General features: G+C 42.3%; 1 protein-coding gene across 6 annotated transcripts in view; it reads right to left on the bottom strand.

Moving 5' to 3' along the window:
• Nucleotides 1–19,573, bottom strand: part of LOC143353252 (uncharacterized) — a 336,944-nt gene that overhangs the window by 214,603 nt on the left and 102,768 nt on the right. For all 6 annotated transcript variants that reach the window (XM_076786424.1, XM_076786425.1, XM_076786419.1 and 3 more), the window contains one exon: nt 6,910–6,966. In XM_076786424.1, the coding sequence (XP_076642539.1) occupies nt 6,910–6,966 (57 nt within the window). The remainder of the gene's footprint in view (nt 1–6,909; nt 6,967–19,573) is intronic.

The raw sequence follows: 19,573 nt of genomic DNA, 5'->3' as shown, positions 1-19,573 counted from the left end.
ATTGGGCGGCGATAAGGGATGGAATCCAGGGGCGAATCTTGCTACCTCCGGCAGCCAGGTGCCCCCCTAACGAAATAGAACTTTTCCGTACCCGATGGAACTATTTCAGAGGCTTTCTTTCCTGTCGATATTATTTTTTAACAGCTTTCAGGACAACGTCTGTGTCCTACTTGCTTCAGGTAGCTCTTGGTGGAGCTTTGATCAATTACTACCCTTAATTTTGCTACAAGCAGAAACACGAAGCTGTTCACGAGACAGTAATTGTCAACGATGAGAAAGAGATTCAGAAAAATTTTTCCTGAAGCTCAATTTCATTCTCGATTCTTCTCACCCTGAAGCCTCTCAGTGAATTGTTCCCTTTTTGCTTCCAAATTAATTCTTCCAGACCGAGGGTCACCATTGTCAGTATTAAGATCGTTTCTCTGACTTGTAAAATAGTGAACGAATAGTTTTATTATTGAAATAATACTAGTTCTCTCGGGAAAATATTGATAATACTTTAAACAGCTCAAAAGGACACTCATCATCGAGAAAAAGTTCGCATACTAGGCGTTAGAATAATAAATAACGACCTGGCCAGAAATTCATTCGATTCTCGTCACGTTTGAAAATCGTAATCGTCGCGCGCCGATGTGTACACGGCGCTGATCAGAACGCGTTCAAAAGTATTTTCACAAGTGTGCTCCACACAAAGGGCTCGAGAATTTCGTTGTCAGAACCTACACAACTATGTTCCCTAACAGACAACCCTTGCAGCAGGATCGTTCCATCCCAGAGGTGAATCCATTTCTGACCCGTGTCGGTGCGCGGCGACCTATACGCCAGCCAGGTCCACCGATTTTCCATTTTGTTTACCGTGTGTCCCCCACCTGGGCGTCGATCGAATCCTCCGTCCTGCTTCGTCCGGTGGAGCCAGAGAGAAAGAGAAAGAGAGAGGGGGGATTCGATGCTCTCTGCCAGGTTTCTCCGTCGTTTTCCCAGCTAGCTGAAAGGAGAGTGTGTCTCTCTCCGTCCTCGTCGATTGTATCGTTGGCCGGGGCTCGTGGTTGCTCTTCAACCAGCAGCGGAAGCCAGGCTAGACCGCTTCGGGGTCTCCTTTTCTCTCTTTTCACGAGGAAGAGGGACAGCGCGCCGAGGGTAGCCAATCAGAGCGAAGCTGTTCTCCTGGCCGCCGATCAATGCGAAACTCCTCTGTACCGACGTGCACAGGGTGTATCCCGCGGCTTCGTCGGCTCACTGCCGAGCCCAGCCCAACCTAAGGGTCCTGGGCTGCGGAAGTGTCCAGCCGGTCGTGCAATTTTCAATGCATTTCTGCCATGTTCCATCTCTTCCGGTGGACGTTCGTCTTCTCGTCACGCGATCGGACGGTTCTTCGGCTTCGAAACGGTCTGTTTCTATTTTTTTTTTAGATTTTCTTTTGTGTCGGACTTGTACTCTGAAAGTTTAGAGATTGGGATGAATTGTCACGTCGATAATGGCTTTTCTATATTTTTTTTAGAGTTCTTTTTTGGATCTGTCGTGTACTCTGCAATTTTAGAGATCGGGACGTGTTGTCAAGTTGATGACGAGATCCTTGTGTATCATAGTATTATACGTGGGATTTGGCTTATTCAGATGTTTGGTGGACACGGTGATTTTTGGTTATTGGTTGATTTCGCGAGGTCCAGTCCAATTTTTGACTCCCAGGCTCTGGAAGAGGCGTAGCAGAGCGATTCCGAGTGCATTTGTGAATTGCATCCGCGGTATCTTTCATTGGGTAATTTCAATTTCAATTTTGAAATGGTTGTCTTTTATTTAGGTCTTCTACTGATTCTGCTGGGACATGTAAAATTTGCTGTGATCGCAGAGTTAAATATTATGTCGTGCTAAAAATAGTTGTCCGAATGTTTCGGCAGGTACGGAAACCCAGCTGAGAAGCTGTTCCCAAATAAGAAGAGATCTCGAAGGATTACGAATTGTTCCTAATTGAATTAAAGTTAGAATGTCGAAGTTGAATCGGAGCTATTTTTTCGCTGGCATCTTGTCTCAGAAACTTAGTATCGTTAGCTAGAAGCGTCTCGCTCGGATGTCTCGTTATCCGCACAGCACTCCGATAGCACAAGAGTCGATTCAGGATCGGCGTTGACAACGAATGAGGTTCGGGGTGGCAGTCATTACGCTTACGAGACTATAGGGAAAAAAGGAAGAGTTCATCGATAGGTTGAATAGCTTCGTTGTACAAGGTAGCCATACTTTTCTGTCTATAATATATGAATGTATAATCTGATACGACCCTGAATGCTTCAGCTCTGCGTTATTAAATAATGATCTCATTATTACGGTGCAATCAGCAGATCAACGATACGAAATATTTTATTCAAGCGAGGGTTAACAAATTTCCTCTTCCCTGGATAATTACTCGAACTAATTAACTGTTTTTAGGAAACCGCTCGCGATACAACGATCTCGGGCTGTGAGAAGTAGAAGTACAGTCTTCCCGAGAAGTATAGTCGACGAAGACACTGAAAATGTTCCTCCATTTTATATGAAGGAAACTCCAAATTTTCAATAGTAATTGAACTGAAATTTAGAAGCCAGTTCCTAAAATTACAAAATTTATCCTCTAAGTGTTTAGCTAGATTTTCCATTACGCCATTGCAAGTTTAGACTGACCTCAAACAGCTTCCTAAAAATTAAACATAAATCACTCCAACGATTCTCAGCTCTCAATAAATAAGCGTGCTCCACAAAAATTGAGAAGTCACCTCACAAAGTTACAAAATTGTTCCTCAATCCCTCAAGCATCTTTTAGATCTTCCAATGCACATTAGATTGCCCTGAACAGCTTCCCAAAAATTGAATATAAATCTAACGTTTCTCACGACCAGCGAACCAGAAGCAACCAAAAAATAGACAGTCTGCCAGTCATTCGCAGGAACTTCGCCTCACGAGGGACCGTCCATCATGAGAAGACATTTGATTATCGAGCCGGTAGCCATCGGCTGCTCATCAAAAGTAACAATCCCAACGACATCGTAACTCCGTGTAACCGTTCCATCCGCTAAGGATGTCCAGCCTATAACTCGTTCTCCGTAAAACCGTAGCAGAACCAAGAAAGGGGAGTAGGAGTAGAAAGAACCAGCGAGGAGGACAATCGCATCAGTCAATTCGTCATATTCGAAAATTCCGCAGTCCTCCGTCGTGCCCCCCATCAAACTTTATTCCCGGTAATACGCAGGGGGAGGGGGGTGGCGTCGTTCAGTATACGTGACCTTTCCCGGCAACTGTGTATCCACCGAAATTGGATATTCGCCGGGGCTTTCACGAGAGAGCGAGAGAAAGAGAGACAGAGAGAGAGAGAGAGAGAGAGGGAGAGAGAGAGAGAGAGAGAGAAGCGGGGGCGGTTCTCTCGACGCATGCGACGGAATGCATGAGAATCGAGTGGCCCCCGGGGCGAATTCAATTCGCTCCGCCAAAACAAGCGCATCCATAACGCCCGAAGGTTAAAACAGAATAACCGTTTCAGCTTTCAGTTTAATTAAACCGAGCTCCGGAAGCGGACAGAGGCCGTGCCGATCTTGAGATCGGTACCAAATGCCAAGAGGATACCATAATCTTGCTGCGGAATATTTTCGACCCCGTTCTTAGGATGCGAACGCTCTTATTTCTTTGTCGTTACCATCCCCTTACGATCATCCAACGAGATTCTGTTTCGAGTTGTCTCACAAATTAATTCGAGCAACTTCATCCCTTGAACGATTCTAGAAAAAGAGTTTTCGAAACAATCCTCCCCTGATCTTTGTTTTCTGATACAATTTAAAAAACTGTGCATTATGCAATGTTTTGGTAAAAATTGTCTCGGGTTTTTCACCTATTTTTATTTTATGGCGGGATCCCATCAGCATTGCCACACCAAAAACGTCTTCTCTACGATATTCTAGAAATATGACGAAAATATTTTAATGATATCGCTGCGTCAAACTGCTGCATTATTTAGAAGACGCGTATTAGTAAAAATCCTACAAAACAAATGTGTAGAAACGAACTTTCTTTAAATTAATGAAGAAAGAATCACGGGAATTAATTTCTCTGTTCCATTAAATGCACATACCAAGAAAGGAGCGAATGAGAGCAAAGCTGGGTCAGAAAATAATTTCGGTGCTGTGCCGAGGAATTTTCAGAGGGTGCAATTTCGCAGGGACTATTTTTCAGCGATAGTCCGCCCAGATACGCCATAGCGATCTACATGGAAACCAGCCATTTACCACCGACTATCTCTCTCCCTTCGTCCTCTAGTCTCCTCTCCCTCTCTCACGATCTTCTTGACCTATCTGCCAGCAAGAGATAGTCTGCTTCCTTCCTCTCGATTGTTCCCGGATGAGGAGAGTCGGCGATGAAAGGGAGCCGAACACCACCGCCCCGTGCAGCCGCTGATAATCAACCCCATTAATTCCCGGGATCAATGGCGCCCGTCCTTCTACCACCCCCGCGGCCGTATTCTTGCGTAACTTTTTCATCCTTCGTGAGAACTCGCCGGGGCTCATTTGCATCCGTAGCTTTCGGAAATTGGACCATCTTGCAGCACCGTCGTCCGAGGGATCCTTGAATCTTGGCTCTCGTTCACGGTGATGGGTCCACCTATTAACTCCCGGCGTTATGTTACACGATCCCTCTCTCTCTCTCTCTCTTTTTTTTTTTTATAATAGAGCTGCCCAAGATTCTTCTAGGGAGTTTCGTGTCCTCAGAGTATTTTCGAGAGACTCTTCACTGATTTTCGCTATTTAAAACCCCGATTTCTCTTTGGGTGGTCTGGGAGAACTTATGGCAATTCTATCTGAGATGTCCTCTATCTGAAGCAATTTAGTCCTTCTTCTTCCCAGAGATTCCTTCCACTTATTTCTTAACTTCATTCTTGACTTGTTTTTGCATTTTCGTGGTATCGCAAGTGGTATTCGTTGTCATCGCCTGCGGTTCAAATTGTTTGGAATTTTTGCAGAATTTTTAGCGTCGATTGGAGCGAAGACCTCGAGTGAAATATTTTTATTTATTTTTTTTTTTTTTTCGTATATTGTGTGGACGATTGATGGGATTTCAAAGCTGAGCGAATGATCAACCGCGTGAAAAATACCGCACGAGTCTGACATTTTACGTGGCTGCGGAAAATTGAGATCTCCGGCGATGATACATTAGATAAGAATTCAATCTTGCAAAGAAAATTCCGTATTCTCCTTGCCGGTTTTACGGTTTCCATGAATTATTGGCAGGACCTTCCTGCTAGAATGTACACTTCGTCAGACACTTTTTCGCAAAAATGAAAAATCAGCAGAGATCTTCTCCATCAGGCTTTTCGTTAAGCTAAAAATAAAGACGTAGCCACATTTAAACGTATAAAAATCGACAATCTTATTAAAACTGTCTAAAAAACGCTATTATTCTCAGATATTTTCCCTTAGAATAACTTCATACGGCACAAAAACAAAAAGAAAGTGCTCTGACAAATAGAAACATTTTGTTCGCAAGGGTTGGCATACTCTTCCATAAAAAATGGAGCCAAATTGGAATAAAGGTTGTCTTGTTTTGCAAAAATCAGTTTGCTAAAAATATCGATGAAACACAATTTTCGTAAGAAAAATAAACTTCGCCGTACTATAAAAGGCTCTTCAACAAATGAAGACTCGTGAGGGAGGCCAATCTGTAAAAATATTCGCTGAGACAAAGGGCCAGATAAATGAATCATAGCAAAAATTCGCATGTAACTCGCCGTCTAAACGACTCGAAAAAATTACAGAACTTCACCGGGCGGATATTCTGCGATATTCGAAAAGTTCGTGGAAATTCTAGGTTCGGCGAATGTAATTTTGAGATTGAACGAACGCCGGAGAAATTCCTGGTATTCGCAAGATGGAATCCGGGATCGTGTCAACAACGGAATTTCTCGATGAAAGTTCCCGACGGTGGCAACGTTCGGCAAAAATTGCTCCCGACGGAAAGGGTCGGCGAGGGAAAGGGAAACAATGGAGGGTGAAAGGCTTTCGTTAGAATAAACGGGAACCGGTGGTTGGTTGCTTCTTAGTCGCGGCCGAATGTTTCTTTGTTATATGTTCCGGCGCGGTTCGCCGTCGCGCTTTATGCTTATCCAGTCAGACAGCAATTCGGGCACAAGTCGCCGGATTACTTTGACAATCATATCAGAAACTTCGGCGAAAAGTCACGACCGCGGTTCGCCGAAATAGAGGATTGGTACCCTGAGACGACGGAACTTTTCGCTCGCCAAGACGATTAACAGAGATCGAGCAATTCGCTCGAAAAATTTTCAACCTTTCCGAAATTCTCTCCTGAAGCGACTTTTTCAGAAAATGTAGAAATTCTTCTCAAGCTGTATGCAAGATCTTCAAACATTTATTGTAAGATTATAGTTGGAGAATTTTCGATTTTTGTAAAGTGCAGCAAAAGATTCTGAAATGCAGTGAATTTTTTAAATATTCCTGTGACAGTTTTAGGAATTTTTTACTCGCAGAACATTTTAGTAAAATATTTCGAATGTCTTGAATTTATGTACGAGGTTCTGAAATAGTCTTATATTTATACTTCTACCCGACAGAAGTTTTTATAAAATACAGAATACATACATCAATTTAAAACGTGTATGAAATCGTAAAATACTCGATACAAAATTTTAGCAAAATATTTAAAAAACCACTTGAATTTCTATACGAGGGTTAGAAATATTCATATGAAAATTTTAGAAATTTTTTATCCAACAAATATTGTTATAAAATACACCTGAGTGTATGAAATCTTGAAAACTTTGATCATTTCGAACGATTTTTCAAGATAGATTCTTACAAAATACAGCAAGTTGTTATTTGGAAAATTGTACATGTAAATCGAAATAATTGTTAACGCTGATTTCAAGGATCATTGACTCACCCATCGGACGCTGAGCCGCCGACCTTGTTCTTTCCATAGCAATGGTAGTTTCCACATCTGAAACAATGCAAATTGCAAGAATAATTAATCAATTCTTTACAGACAGTTTCGTTTTAACTTCATCGAAGATTTTAGTACCATGAATTTACATTTTGGTAAATATGTAGGAGCTTTAAATTCAAATGTCCTCAATTTTCATTAATCGTGGTATTAATTTACATATGTCAATCAATTTACATTTGACATTGACATACACTAAAAAGACATACTTTCTACGAATATATGAGATAATATTTTCCACATTTTCGTTCAAAATTATAAATTTCTCCTGGTGACTTTCACAAGTGGAGGCTCAAAATCTTTCGATCATAAAAATCACATAAAAATTCATATTGAGTGATTGCAAAATTATGGATTTTTCTATGCCTTGGATACTAAATCAATATCACTAAAATCCTCTATAAAAAACGAAAAAACTTACAAAGTAAATCCAACACTTCAGCCAATAAATGATCTCTTCAACAGTGGCTTGTTATTACAAATAAACCGTTCAAATTCAATTTATTACTAAACCTTGAACATCTGCAGAATATAAGAAAGTGCACACTACATGTACAACTACTGCAAGAAAAATCATTTTAATCAGGTTATGCAGGTACGAGATAGATTTAGAAACGAACCTGATTCCTCGAACGTCACACGAGGGAGATTGTAGCCATCTTAAAATTCGATCGATTCGTTATCGGAACAGATAGTGATGTCTGCTGCGAGCAGATTGCGAAACGAGTTCCCAGCGAAACGCCTCCGGTAGAACAGGGACGCGGAAAGTCGTTGAGAAGACGAAGGTGCTGGATTTCTAGAAGATTTGACTGGACAGGCGGGCTTTTTCGGACCTTCCCCTTGCTATCAGAAATCCCCCCCACTCGGCAACAAAGTATTTGCAATCGTGATCAAGGATCTCCCGGCGTTCGTGAACCCAGCTTACCGTACCTATTACCTGGAACGAGCGACATTCTTCGGCCACCACTGGGACAAGGTTGTTTTTCGTGAACGCTCTGGCGTGGCGCTCCGCGCGCCAAGTAGCTCCAGCTTTTATACGACATCGGAACGAGACCATCAAAACCGACACGCAAATTACATTGTACCGTGATGTAACCCCCCTCCCCCACCCCCGGTGTGCAGTCGGGCCCACGAATTCGTTCTACGATAATTAGGAATCGTTTTCTGGTTTCGTGAGAATTTTCTATCGGACCACCCCTCGTGCGTCTGAGCTCTGAGCTGTTTATTTTTACGCTGAGTCTTTTGAACAGTCATATTTATCCTGTATACTTTCAGGAATGTTCCATACTTTCTATTCGAAATTTAATTGAATTGTACTTAGGTCGAAAAATCGATTAAGGTCCGCTACTCCGTTGTTTTAACGTGCGGCGAGTTAAGTAATTAATTAATTCTTCGTGCAAGCTAAGCGTTGAAATTTGACGCATGTTTGCCACTTAAATTAGGCGGAGGAAGAAATCTAAGAGCCCTTTTTCTTTCACCTCTAGTCAAAGGAAAATTTATTTAATTTCGATTCATATCTGATTCCAAATCTACCTTTGTCTTCCTCTTACAGAGAATTCCCACAAAAATTGGTGACCTCCAAAAATCGTGAAGGGATCGAAGGGATTGGAGATCGACGGAATCGTCCAGGCCTCAGAATGTTGTGGATCGAGGACAATTGGCGGGAGGCGAAAGCAAAGGATCGATCAATGGACACGAGATCCACCTTGATACCGGGATGGCAGGTGAGCCGAGAACGCGCATGCGTTCGTTACCATACTGATTCAGCATGGCGACGTTGAACAGAGAATTTTTCTGTCTGTCTTTCCTCTATTGGTGAAGCGTGAACGAAACCGTACACACCCACCCGGTTCAAACCGCGCGCCAAGGAACACCGTCGCATGAATATTCTGCACGCGTGCAACCGCGGCGACAAGCCCTTTCGTTAACCTTGGAATTCTGATTCGTTCGAGAGCCTTGATTTTTCGGAAACGGTGCTCTCGGATTGACTCCACGGGACGTTCAATATGCAAAGAATCGACCGGGAGTTGTAAATGGCCGTGCTCGGAAATTATTTGACGTGTTCTCTCACTTGCCCCTGGATACAGGGTTGTTGAAAAGCGGAAGACCCACTTTTTGAAACGTTTCAGAAACCAGGGAAATTTATTTGGAGGCGCTACTAGGCTTCGTCGAATTCGTTTTTAGATTTTTTCAGGAAATATTTTGTGATAATTCCATTTTTAGGGGTGGGTTTTATTTGTCGTGGTTAATTTTCCGAATGTTTAGAAACACGGGAAATTTTATTTGGAGTAGCTACGAGGCTTTGTTGAATTTGTTTTTAGATTTTCTGAGGGAATACTTTGTGATAAATCAGTCTTAAAAATTGAAAAATTGTTTCACCATTGATTGAGGATATTTTTAGGTGATTGTTTTTCATAGCTGCAAGGTGATTGAAAACCATTGGAATAATTTTTGGAGGTATTTCGTAAGTGGAGAAATTTGCTTAGAATAGCTACGAGGCTTCGTTTAATCGATATTTCGATTTTCCAAAGGAAATTTTTGCAATTCAGTCTTAGAGGTCAGTAGAAACTTCGACCGCTACTTGAATAAATTTTTAGGGCTGGTAATCATTTTAACTGGCTATAAGATGTTATTATGTTAAGATGTTATTGATTGATGATATTTCAAGAGGCACTCGTATGTCCAAGCCCGATGGAATTTTTTATACACAGTACGGTCATGCTCGTCAAAAATATGAATATGAATTCAAAAAGTCAAAGCATTACATTGAAATGTCCCGAAGAAAACTAAATGTATGAAAAGTTTATTGATATCCATTAATGTGTGACGAAGTACTTACCCGGCCTAATTTTGTCTTCATTATTGCAATCGGTGTCAACAATCTAACAGTTTAAAGAATTTATATCCGTATTATCAGTACACACATAATAAAACCGTCCAGTAAATTAGACAGAATTGCCAGTTTAATGTTTAACCGTTCCGCGATCTAGATAGCCTGCTGGACATTTAGTTGCGCAAATTGATACCCTTTTCGCAAAAAGATAAGCTTTCTAAAGTGGTTTGAAAAAACAGGAATTACAGCGGACAAGTTCCAGTGTCACATTTTATACAAGAGCGGAATAAAAATCTTGACCGTGTCGGCTTTTTCACCGCGTCATTACCTTGCATACAAATGGCTACTTGACCCCCCAGTGACGCAAGTCGCTTTGCGTTCACTTTTGTTTTACAAAAATTTGCCGAAAAAGAAACACCACAATCAATAAATGTATCTTACGAGTTCGATGGAATAGAAACCTGAAATGCAAACATTGTTCCGTTCAATTCTCAACAAGAATTTGCTTCGAAAAAGTGCTACAATCAATAACTGAAACTTAAGAGCTCCGCGCGATAAAAGCTTGATATGAAAACATTGTTTCATCGTACTCTCGACAATAAAATAATCTGACACGGTGTAGGAAGCTAACGAACCAAATTCTAGCGAAATCGCCACGAGCAAGGCGCACTTTGTAAAATCCCGGTCCGATAAGCGAAACACGTCGCGCGTATCGCCGTTGGACGTAATTAAATCCGATTAGGGCGGTCGTCGGACAACAAAGAAAGGCGGAACATGTTAATAAGTCGGTCCCGGTCAGTCCCGCCGTGTTTTAATACGTCTCGCGCGGTTTTGTCGAGAGCGCGGCAGGGCCGTGTGTATTTTAATAAGGCGGCGGTTTTTCGTCTCAAAAGCGAACGAACGAGAATGGACGGGTGATAAGAGGCCTCGGATCGGCCCGACTCGGCCCAACTCGCGCCATTAATTTTCACACACGGCTAATCGGAACGAGCGATCCGCTCGATTGCCTTGCGATCGCAAGCCCCGCGTTACGATAAAGTCGTTCAACTATACCGTCGACTCTCGAAACAGCTCGACCCGAATCGATTTCGGACGCTAAACCCATTTACCTGTCGCGCGGGGACGTAAAATGGTCCTCCGAGCTGCGGCTGCGAATTTCAATTTGTCCGGGATCTGAGCCGGACTCGTTTCTACGATAGATCACCGGATTCGGAGGTAACTGTGCGTGATTTTGCTCCGGAAATTAATTAGCGTCACTATACACTTTCCGTTTTTATTTATTTGTTACAACTTTGTGGATCATCGACAATGAAATTGGGGCTGCACCTGCTGGGAGCTGCTGAGCGATGCGTTTACTGCATTGTACGATGCAATTCAGTATTTTTTGCCATTTGTGCACATGGATTTTTATAAATAAGACATTTGCTTTATAGAATTAAATTGTTCATATGAGTCTTGAGGCGAGTGGCTATTGTTTCGGTACATGGAAAGTAGCCAACTTTATTTTTTTTTCAGCTACCATTTGATCGATAGTGATGAAATTTTATGGAATTGTAGTACTAAGGGTAGCACGTATTTTAGCCAAAGCCTATTTTGAAATTCGGTCTACAGTAGGATTGGTAGCATCACATAGTTGAAGATAATAGTGCAAGAAAGTCTACACATTGATAGGACTGTACAATTTTTTCTAGTGGGTATTTCAAAATTTCCTTCGGTTATCAGGTATCAGGTAAAATTTACACTTAATATGATACCTTAAGCTCTAAAAATTTCAAATTGATAGCTGCAGTGGATTCCGAGAAAAAGGAACATGAAGTCGACTTATTTTCTATGTATCCAAAAAATGCCTTCCCTTAAATATTGGTAGCCAAGAAAAATTGTACTGATGTTTTGTCTCCAGGAGACTTTTTATATAAATCGAATTTAATTGGACGATTAAATCGATTACCCGGCGGGTCACGAAACAACGGGAACGTATAAAAGCAATCAAGCAATCAACGGGTGCAATCAATTGTTTCTGGTTACCAGCTGGTTAATCGGACGACCGTGTAATCGGAGGAAATAAAAATATTGAGCGTAAGCCTTCGATAACGTTGCAATAATGTGCAATAAGGTGCAACAACGTGCAACGACTTCCACGAAGCGCAATTATTGGACGATCGACGCGTGGAAAACGACTAACCCCCGTTTTTATTGCCTTCGCGTGAAGTAAAATACGACTACTGTTCTACGATTTACTGGAAAACCTACTGTCCTCTATCCAGACCCCGTCAGTGCTTATTTTTGTCGCTGTCTGAACATTTAACGTCAAATGAATCCTCAATAAATGAAAAAACACTAAAATATGAAAATATTTTATGAATTAAAAGCAGTCTAGCTCAATACGAGAACAATTTCCCGAACCACCGGCTAGCATACTTTATTAAATACTTCCCTCCAGATCCGGGCAAGATGCTCACCCCCAAACCACCCCCGCTAATAACGAAACAAGTCGAGTGAACGTTCTTCGAGGGAAGCGTTCCGTCGATCTTCGCGTAGCTCCGAATTTATTCCCGTTCCAGGGTTACATCCCCGGCTATAGGGGGTGGAAAGCAACACCCCTTCCCCCAGCCTTGAGCTAAGGTAGAGAAGCGCATCGGTGCGCTATGCACACATTGCACACACACGGTGGGCCGTATTTAGCTGCGCAGACGTAGGCGAAACATAAACATAGTACAGTAACACATATATCGGCAATTCTTTTACCGACCCGTTTCGCTTTATGCACCCCGGAGGAAAGTGCACGGGCCGCTTTACTGCTCGAGAAGTTCGGACGGGATGCCAGCCGCATCAGGAGGGGTGGGTCAGGTGCATAGGGAAAGGTATACTGGGTGCATCTACTAACGTGCAACTCTATTCTTGCTGCTGATAACAAAAAAAAAAACTGCGCAGAGAAATTCTGCATCGATCACCTATAGCTGTATCTTCGGGAAATTCTCGAAAATTCTGAAAAAGTTCATTGGTGTGGTTGCAAAATGCAATTGAAGATCGTTATGTAAAATCGAGCTAGTTCACTGTTTAGAAAAAAATTGTACTATTGTCTGCTTAAACATTTCTAGTACAATTGTAATATTGTGTCTGCTTATTATATTCTTAGTAAAATTTTAATATTTTGTCTGCGTATATATTTTCAATAAAATTGTGTCTGCTTGTATATTTTCCGACCCATTAAAATTGTTCAGTAAAGAGACCGGGTGTCTATGTAGTCCCTGTATCTTACAATTAATTCATACAATATTGATTTTGCATAAAAATCTGAATTCTCAGTTTTGTATACGTATATAATGAAACGTACACCGAATAAAGTACAAATCACTGGAATATAAAGTTTTCTTTTACTCGATAGATTTTTTCAAATGCCAAAATAATGATAATACGAACATTATTTTTCATTCTAGCGACTCGAACAAGCTAGCAACATTCAGTACAATATAAATTGACATTTTTATTTAAAAAACGGAATGTATCAGCATTTTGCAATTTTCTCAATCTGCACTAGAGCCAGAATTACAACTTACAACGCTGAGTTACTAGATTCACCCTGTATATCTAAACAGGAAATTTCCGTGCGCGGAGAATCGCGGAACCTTGAATGTAAAACAGGGGATGTAAATGCGCCCGAAGGGATGAACTGCGAGCTGCATATTTAAACGCAGATAAAAAGCTCTCTAATCTGGCCACGTCTTCGGGGCTGCCTGCGGTAATCCTTTCTCTGGAATTTGTTTACGATTCTCCTAGGCCACGCGTTCTTTTCGAGGCTGGCGAGAGAAAGCAACGGAAAAGTTGGAGCGCCACGGTTAAGTTTTTAATATCGCGGACTCCGGAGTTCCGGGGATTTTAATAAGGTGAGAACACAGGGTCCTCTCCTCTCTTCTCTCTCCCTCCTTCTCCCTTTGCCGCCGGTACCGAGCCAAGCCGAGTTTAAGTTCATCCGCGGGCGTCAACGACGGAACGACCTGAACTTCGACTTATTAAAAATATTTCCTCCTGTTACCCTGCTGCACTTAATCCTGAACTGCGCCTGGGAAAACCTGCCCTTAACCTGGCTTCCCTGAACATCGATCCGGAAAAGGGTACGTACGTTTTTAGTTAGCGAATTCCTTCAGATCGATTTTTTTCTGCTTGTTTGATTGATTTTGGGTGGAGAGAATGCTTGTTCGTTTGGTTATCAAAATGAAAAATATGGAGGTGGGGTAAAAAGGTTTAAGAAATGTTTGAGATCGATATTTTGAACATTTTCATTAGAATCTGTGACCTTAAGATCTTAAGATCTGTGGTCTCGTAATATTCAAAGTTCATAAAAATTTAAAAATTTTGTATGATATCAAAGTAGTTGATTCAATGAAATAAGGATTGAAAACTTTACACTGAATATACAAGCGTGATAATTTATTTCAAGAATTGAATAAATAATTCCGCCTCCCATTTTTGGAAGACGGGGCACTCAAAGTGTTAAACTAAATCTCGGCTTCGTTTCACAAAGTTACGAAAATATTAATCACGAACCGAAATCAGACGAAATGAAACGAATAAAAATGAATGTGAATGTAAATGTTACGGTTTAATTTCCAATGGATTCATAGAAGGTTCATCAAGAACCGGTGATGAAAACGAGGCGGAGATTAAAAAGCCATTAAAGCCTGTGGCGCGAAACAAAGGCCGTCGGCCGCGCGGCGCGTCTCAAAATCACGTAACCCCGGCGTCAAACACTTTCATGCAATAAACTGTTTACGAGCCATTTGCGGCCATCAAGTCGAGTCATCAGATACCTGTATACATACACACGGCAATGCGACGGCGCGTGGCTCGCTCGTCGGATCGCTCAATTAACGATTTCCCGGGAATAAAATTTCCCAATAAAACCCGGCTGGCGGATCTTCCGATCCCGTTCCGACCCCGAATAAACACGCCGGGACCGTATCAATTCCGCTGACACCCATGCGCCAATTATTTGCCCTGAGTCTGCTGAATGCAATACTAAATGCAACGAAATTCATTCTTTTTAATTTCATTAATATTCTGTTTGTTTAACAACCGTTTACTCCTATCGCAATTACCAAAATTCTAAAACTGTTTCCGAGAGAAATTTTTGTGCAAATAAGACTGCGGATTTTGTGCCTTCAATGACAAAACTGAGCAGGTGCAATTTAAAATAGCAAAAAGTTTGAAAGAATATCGAAATATTATTTTCAAGGTGTCAGAGTTATTAGCGAGGAAAATAAATTCTCGCTTTGCTTGTGTAGCCAGCAAATAAAAAATTTATTTTGGATCAAGGCCTGCAGTCTATTAATCACCGACGTGAACGCCCGAATGTTTTGTCCGGACGTTCCGAAACGTAGAAAATCGAGGATGATCATTTCGAGGACAGGAGGTCCGTTGCGTGGAAGGGAAGATGGGATTCCAGTGTTTCCAGGTCGGTCCACGATCCCCAAGACCCTCGTCTACCTCTAGATCCCAGGAACCTAGGTTCGACCGAGAAACGTTGCACCGTAGGAGATGCATCATCCCGAATTGCAGGCGGCCTGGGTCCCGGCCAACGGGCTTGCACTCCACCTGCGTGCATCCCGCCCTTAAGCCGGTTTCAGGAAGCGAAATGGTCCGGTGCGACGGGTGGGGAGGGATATCAATGGGCAGAGTGCACCGCAGCATACACTCTCTCCCTCGATCTTCTCGAGCTATGGAAAAGCGAGGCAGCCATCGTTCCCTCCTGCAACAGGCGCCGCCATCTTTTTTTCTCTGTCTCTGTGGAGCTGTTGCTCCTGCACTATAGTATGCCTGGATGCCTCTCTGCCTGCTTGCATGCTTGCATGCTTCTCAGCCCCTCTCTCCCTCTCTCTCTCTCTTTCTGTCCCCCATCATCCTCCGTTTCTTCTTTTATTTTTTATCGATGGACACTGTTTACGAGCAACGCGATCTCCGACGGAGGATATTTGAATACATTGTCGACCGGCGTGACGGGTCCCGTCTTCGGGGACCATTTTTAGGGGACATCCTCCTCGAGAGATACCTCCGGCGCGGTGTTCTGATCGATTCCGCTCGACCTCCGACAAATATTCGACGATTTTTGCTGGTTTTACGACCCACTGTTGGTTTTTTCCTTCAAGCATTGGTCTGTGGTATTCGGGCTGCTTGAAGGAGATGTTCAACTCCTAATTGATCGGTTGATTCCCCGGATAAGGATATCTTGGTGTTTTATTTTAACCATTAACGAGGCTCGACTATTTCATTCATAGAAGCGATCAGCGTTATTAACCCTTAGCACTCGAGTGGTGACTCTGAAGCACCACTGGAAATTGTTGTGGCATTATTTCAAAGAAATTACAAAAAATATTACAAAATATTTGTTACATTACAAAATGTGTATTTAATAGATTACTAAACATTTAAATATTATATGTGAAAATCGGATCAGTTTCGTATGAGTAAAATGAAAATATTCTAAGACGGAAGAAAAATTTAGTTTTTAGAATGAAAATAGCGCCGAGTGCAAAGGGTTAAAAGCAAGTTGATAACGAAGTATCCACGTTACACCGCATATATTTAACAGGACAGTGCCTACTTTATCTTATTTTGAAATTGATTTGATAATCTATGTTACTCCAATTCACGTCTAAGCGTAAAAGTTCGAATTTTATGGTCTGTCCTGTAGATTTATTTTTTCGTTAATTTCCAGTCACTGGAATGAAACGCGAAGCAGTTCCTGATTTGTCCTTCATGTTCTCCAAGGAAATAAGGTCACCCGTGACCTCAAGATCTCTGATTTCTTGATTGACCTCGAATTCTCTGATTTGTGAAACGTAGCTCAATTTCGAGAAACCAAGAAATCACCGTGACGGTCCCAGTAATCCAATCGTCGAGTCAGCTTCGTCACCCATCATTTCTCAAGCGTAGGCACGTAAACGTTGTTCGCAGTCCGAAAGCCAGAGATCCAATCTAACGAGCAAAATGTATGTTATCCGATTAGCGCGCAAGAGTTAAAGAAGCCAAACACCTGCCCGATTCTAATTTATGTAAATCAGCTCGTAAAAATCTGTATTTGCTCCCGGCGAACCTCCTGGCCCGAGAAAACGAATTCGCGGTAGGCTTATCAACGGGCGCTTCGTGCGTACGCATATATTTCGAACCGAGAGAAGAGATACCAATAATAATTGCGACGTCTAGTCGGTACGAATTAACTCGTCGTTTGCCAGATTCTTGTAGGCAGATCGCATCGGACCACTTAGGCGGCCGAGCTTAACAAGCAACATTGTCGGCTTCCTCTCAATTAATCGTTCGATAATGAATACACGCACGCACGCACACACTCGGACAGAGTAGCTCGCCCCTTTTTTTTCGAAAGAGGAAGAGAGAGAGAGAGAGAGAGGGATTCGTGCACGAGAGAACACGCGGGACCGATCTAGATCCTCGGCAACGTTGTTGCACGTTGCGTGGAACACAACTTGGAAAAGGGGAAAAAAAGCGAAGCGATATCTGCAAAGCGTATACGCGCAGCCCGGTAGAGAGTGTATACACGCAATTCACGGATGTATCGATGGCTATCTCGGCAGAAAACGGAGAAATGGAGGAACGCTCACCGGCGGCATGGCCTCTGATTTCATTAAGATTTTTAATCGGCTGACGCGAAAGCGAAAACCTGCAAATTGCCGCCGCGGCTCGCTCGGGAACGAATCGAAAGAAACGGGGCCCTTCTCGGCCGAGTTCGAGCGTGTACGGATTCATTAATTCTGCTTTACTGGAAACCCACCCTGATTGTTCAAATGAGATGGCGGAATCAGGCCCGGCAATGGTTCCGTGATCCCCGGGAACACGCAACACCGCCGCATATGATTATCAAATTAATTTTTCGAGCCTCCCCGTTTATGATTTTATTCGGCCCCGTGTGCTCGTTCCGGCTCCGATGATCGCCCCGCATGAGTGTGTGCGCTCGAAAATGCGAAACGTTGGATTAACGTGCAGGCGCCGGAGTGAGCTTTTTCTTTTCTTGCAATTTTATAGCATAATTTATTGCATAGTCTGTACCATAATCTTCTTATTCATTGTTCTGTTTATTTCTGTAGGCATTCACATCAACTTTTACCGCGTCCAGAATTTTCTATCGGCTCGGAAATGTCTTGTAGAATTAACACGAATCACTAGACTGGCGATCTCGTACATTTCTGCGTGACATAATTTACATTGTGGATACACGAATTTAATCTGCCTTTAACAATATTCTTAATCAATGTTCTATTCATTTCTATGTTCATTCTGCAATCTGTATATTCAAAATCAAAAATACCATACAAATGTGGATTAATTACTTGTTCATTGTTCTATTTATTCCTGCATTCGTTTCTTTTTATTACGTCCATTCTGCAATTTCATTTTGTCGTTACGTTCTTGATTAATATTATTTAGGCTTGTCTTAGTTTGTTTATGTTAATTGTACAGCCGCCAAGATTTCCGAGATATCTCTTAAAAATCGTAATCGATAGGTACCAACTATTCTGACTTTTTGAGAACACCATTTCCATGTCTGACTCTAATACCACATAAATTCCACAACGAATTGACGCTAACCAGTGATACAGGAGACGAAACTCTGTCCGACTTCCTTAGCAATAAATTCACTGTCGCTGGAATTATGAATTCGCGTAAACACCTGTCACTTATTGGCAACTGTCTCCTCGTAAACGGCGCGGCGTTGCAAAGCGAATCGTAAGATTGAAATCGCAGCCTCGATGGAACGATCGTTCCCCGCGGATAGCGATAAATTTCGAGCTTTAATTTGAAAATACGATCGGCGTAAAGTGGCTTAGGAATTTCAAACGACCACGACAAATGGATCGCTCTGTACAGGGCGACAGTCGTCGCGACTCGTGACACGACTTAGAACGGCGTGGATTGTTGTAGATTGCGGAACAAGCTCGAAAATCATCGCGATCCGACTGGCGAATAAAATTGCTCGATTAACTCGCGTCGCTTCCGCGATGCAAGCCGACTTGTTCTTCAATTTCCGGTTTGCATAAACATCCGTATCCACGAGCGCAAGAAGAAAATGATCCCAGCCGATTATGAGAATAATTACTACGGCGGGAATTGGATCGCGCGGAAGCAATAATCGGTCCCGGTACCAGGCCATTATTCTTCTCGAAATAATATCGAATAACCGCGTCGCCGGTCTGTCTTACCGGAGAGGCCAGCACCTGAGAGAGTTCATTAAGGGGTTAATTGCGCCCCTTAATGGTGTCGGGATTATTATCTTGCCGCGTGTCCACGTTGAAGAGACACGTAAGCATTTTATGGCTCTTTTACCAAGTCCTCGCGGGGAAAAAAGTCGACCGCGTTACTGTCCAAATGATGATGCAGTCTAGCCATAAAATTAGATTTCTCCATCCTGGTCTGCCCGACTTATTACCGCGGAAACATTTTGGCAAAAATTCGAAGAGATCCCCGAACCCTTCCGTTTTCATACAGCAAAAATATTTTACCCGTTCCGGCTGGAATATTCATTAAAAATTATTTATTGTAAGCTGGATTTTCTAACGTTCTCTATTTAATTATCACCTTCTAGAGACTAAGAAAAATCAGTAAAAGATCGAGACAGCTGTTGAAACCTTCCTGTTTCAAACTGACGAACAAATTTTGCTCCAGTCCTCGAAAATGCAGAACAAAATGGATCTAATGCCGTTTAGGCTTCCAAGAGTGAGCATACAATTTTCCCGACGAAAAATCGAAAATAAACAATAATAC

Source organism: Halictus rubicundus, chromosome 4 (genome assembly GCF_050948215.1).
Source record: "Halictus rubicundus isolate RS-2024b chromosome 4, iyHalRubi1_principal, whole genome shotgun sequence".
NCBI classification, from domain to species: Eukaryota; Metazoa; Arthropoda; class Insecta; order Hymenoptera; family Halictidae; genus Halictus; species Halictus rubicundus.
Note: the sequence above shows the minus strand (reverse complement) of the source record. Positions and strands in the feature narration are given on the sequence as shown.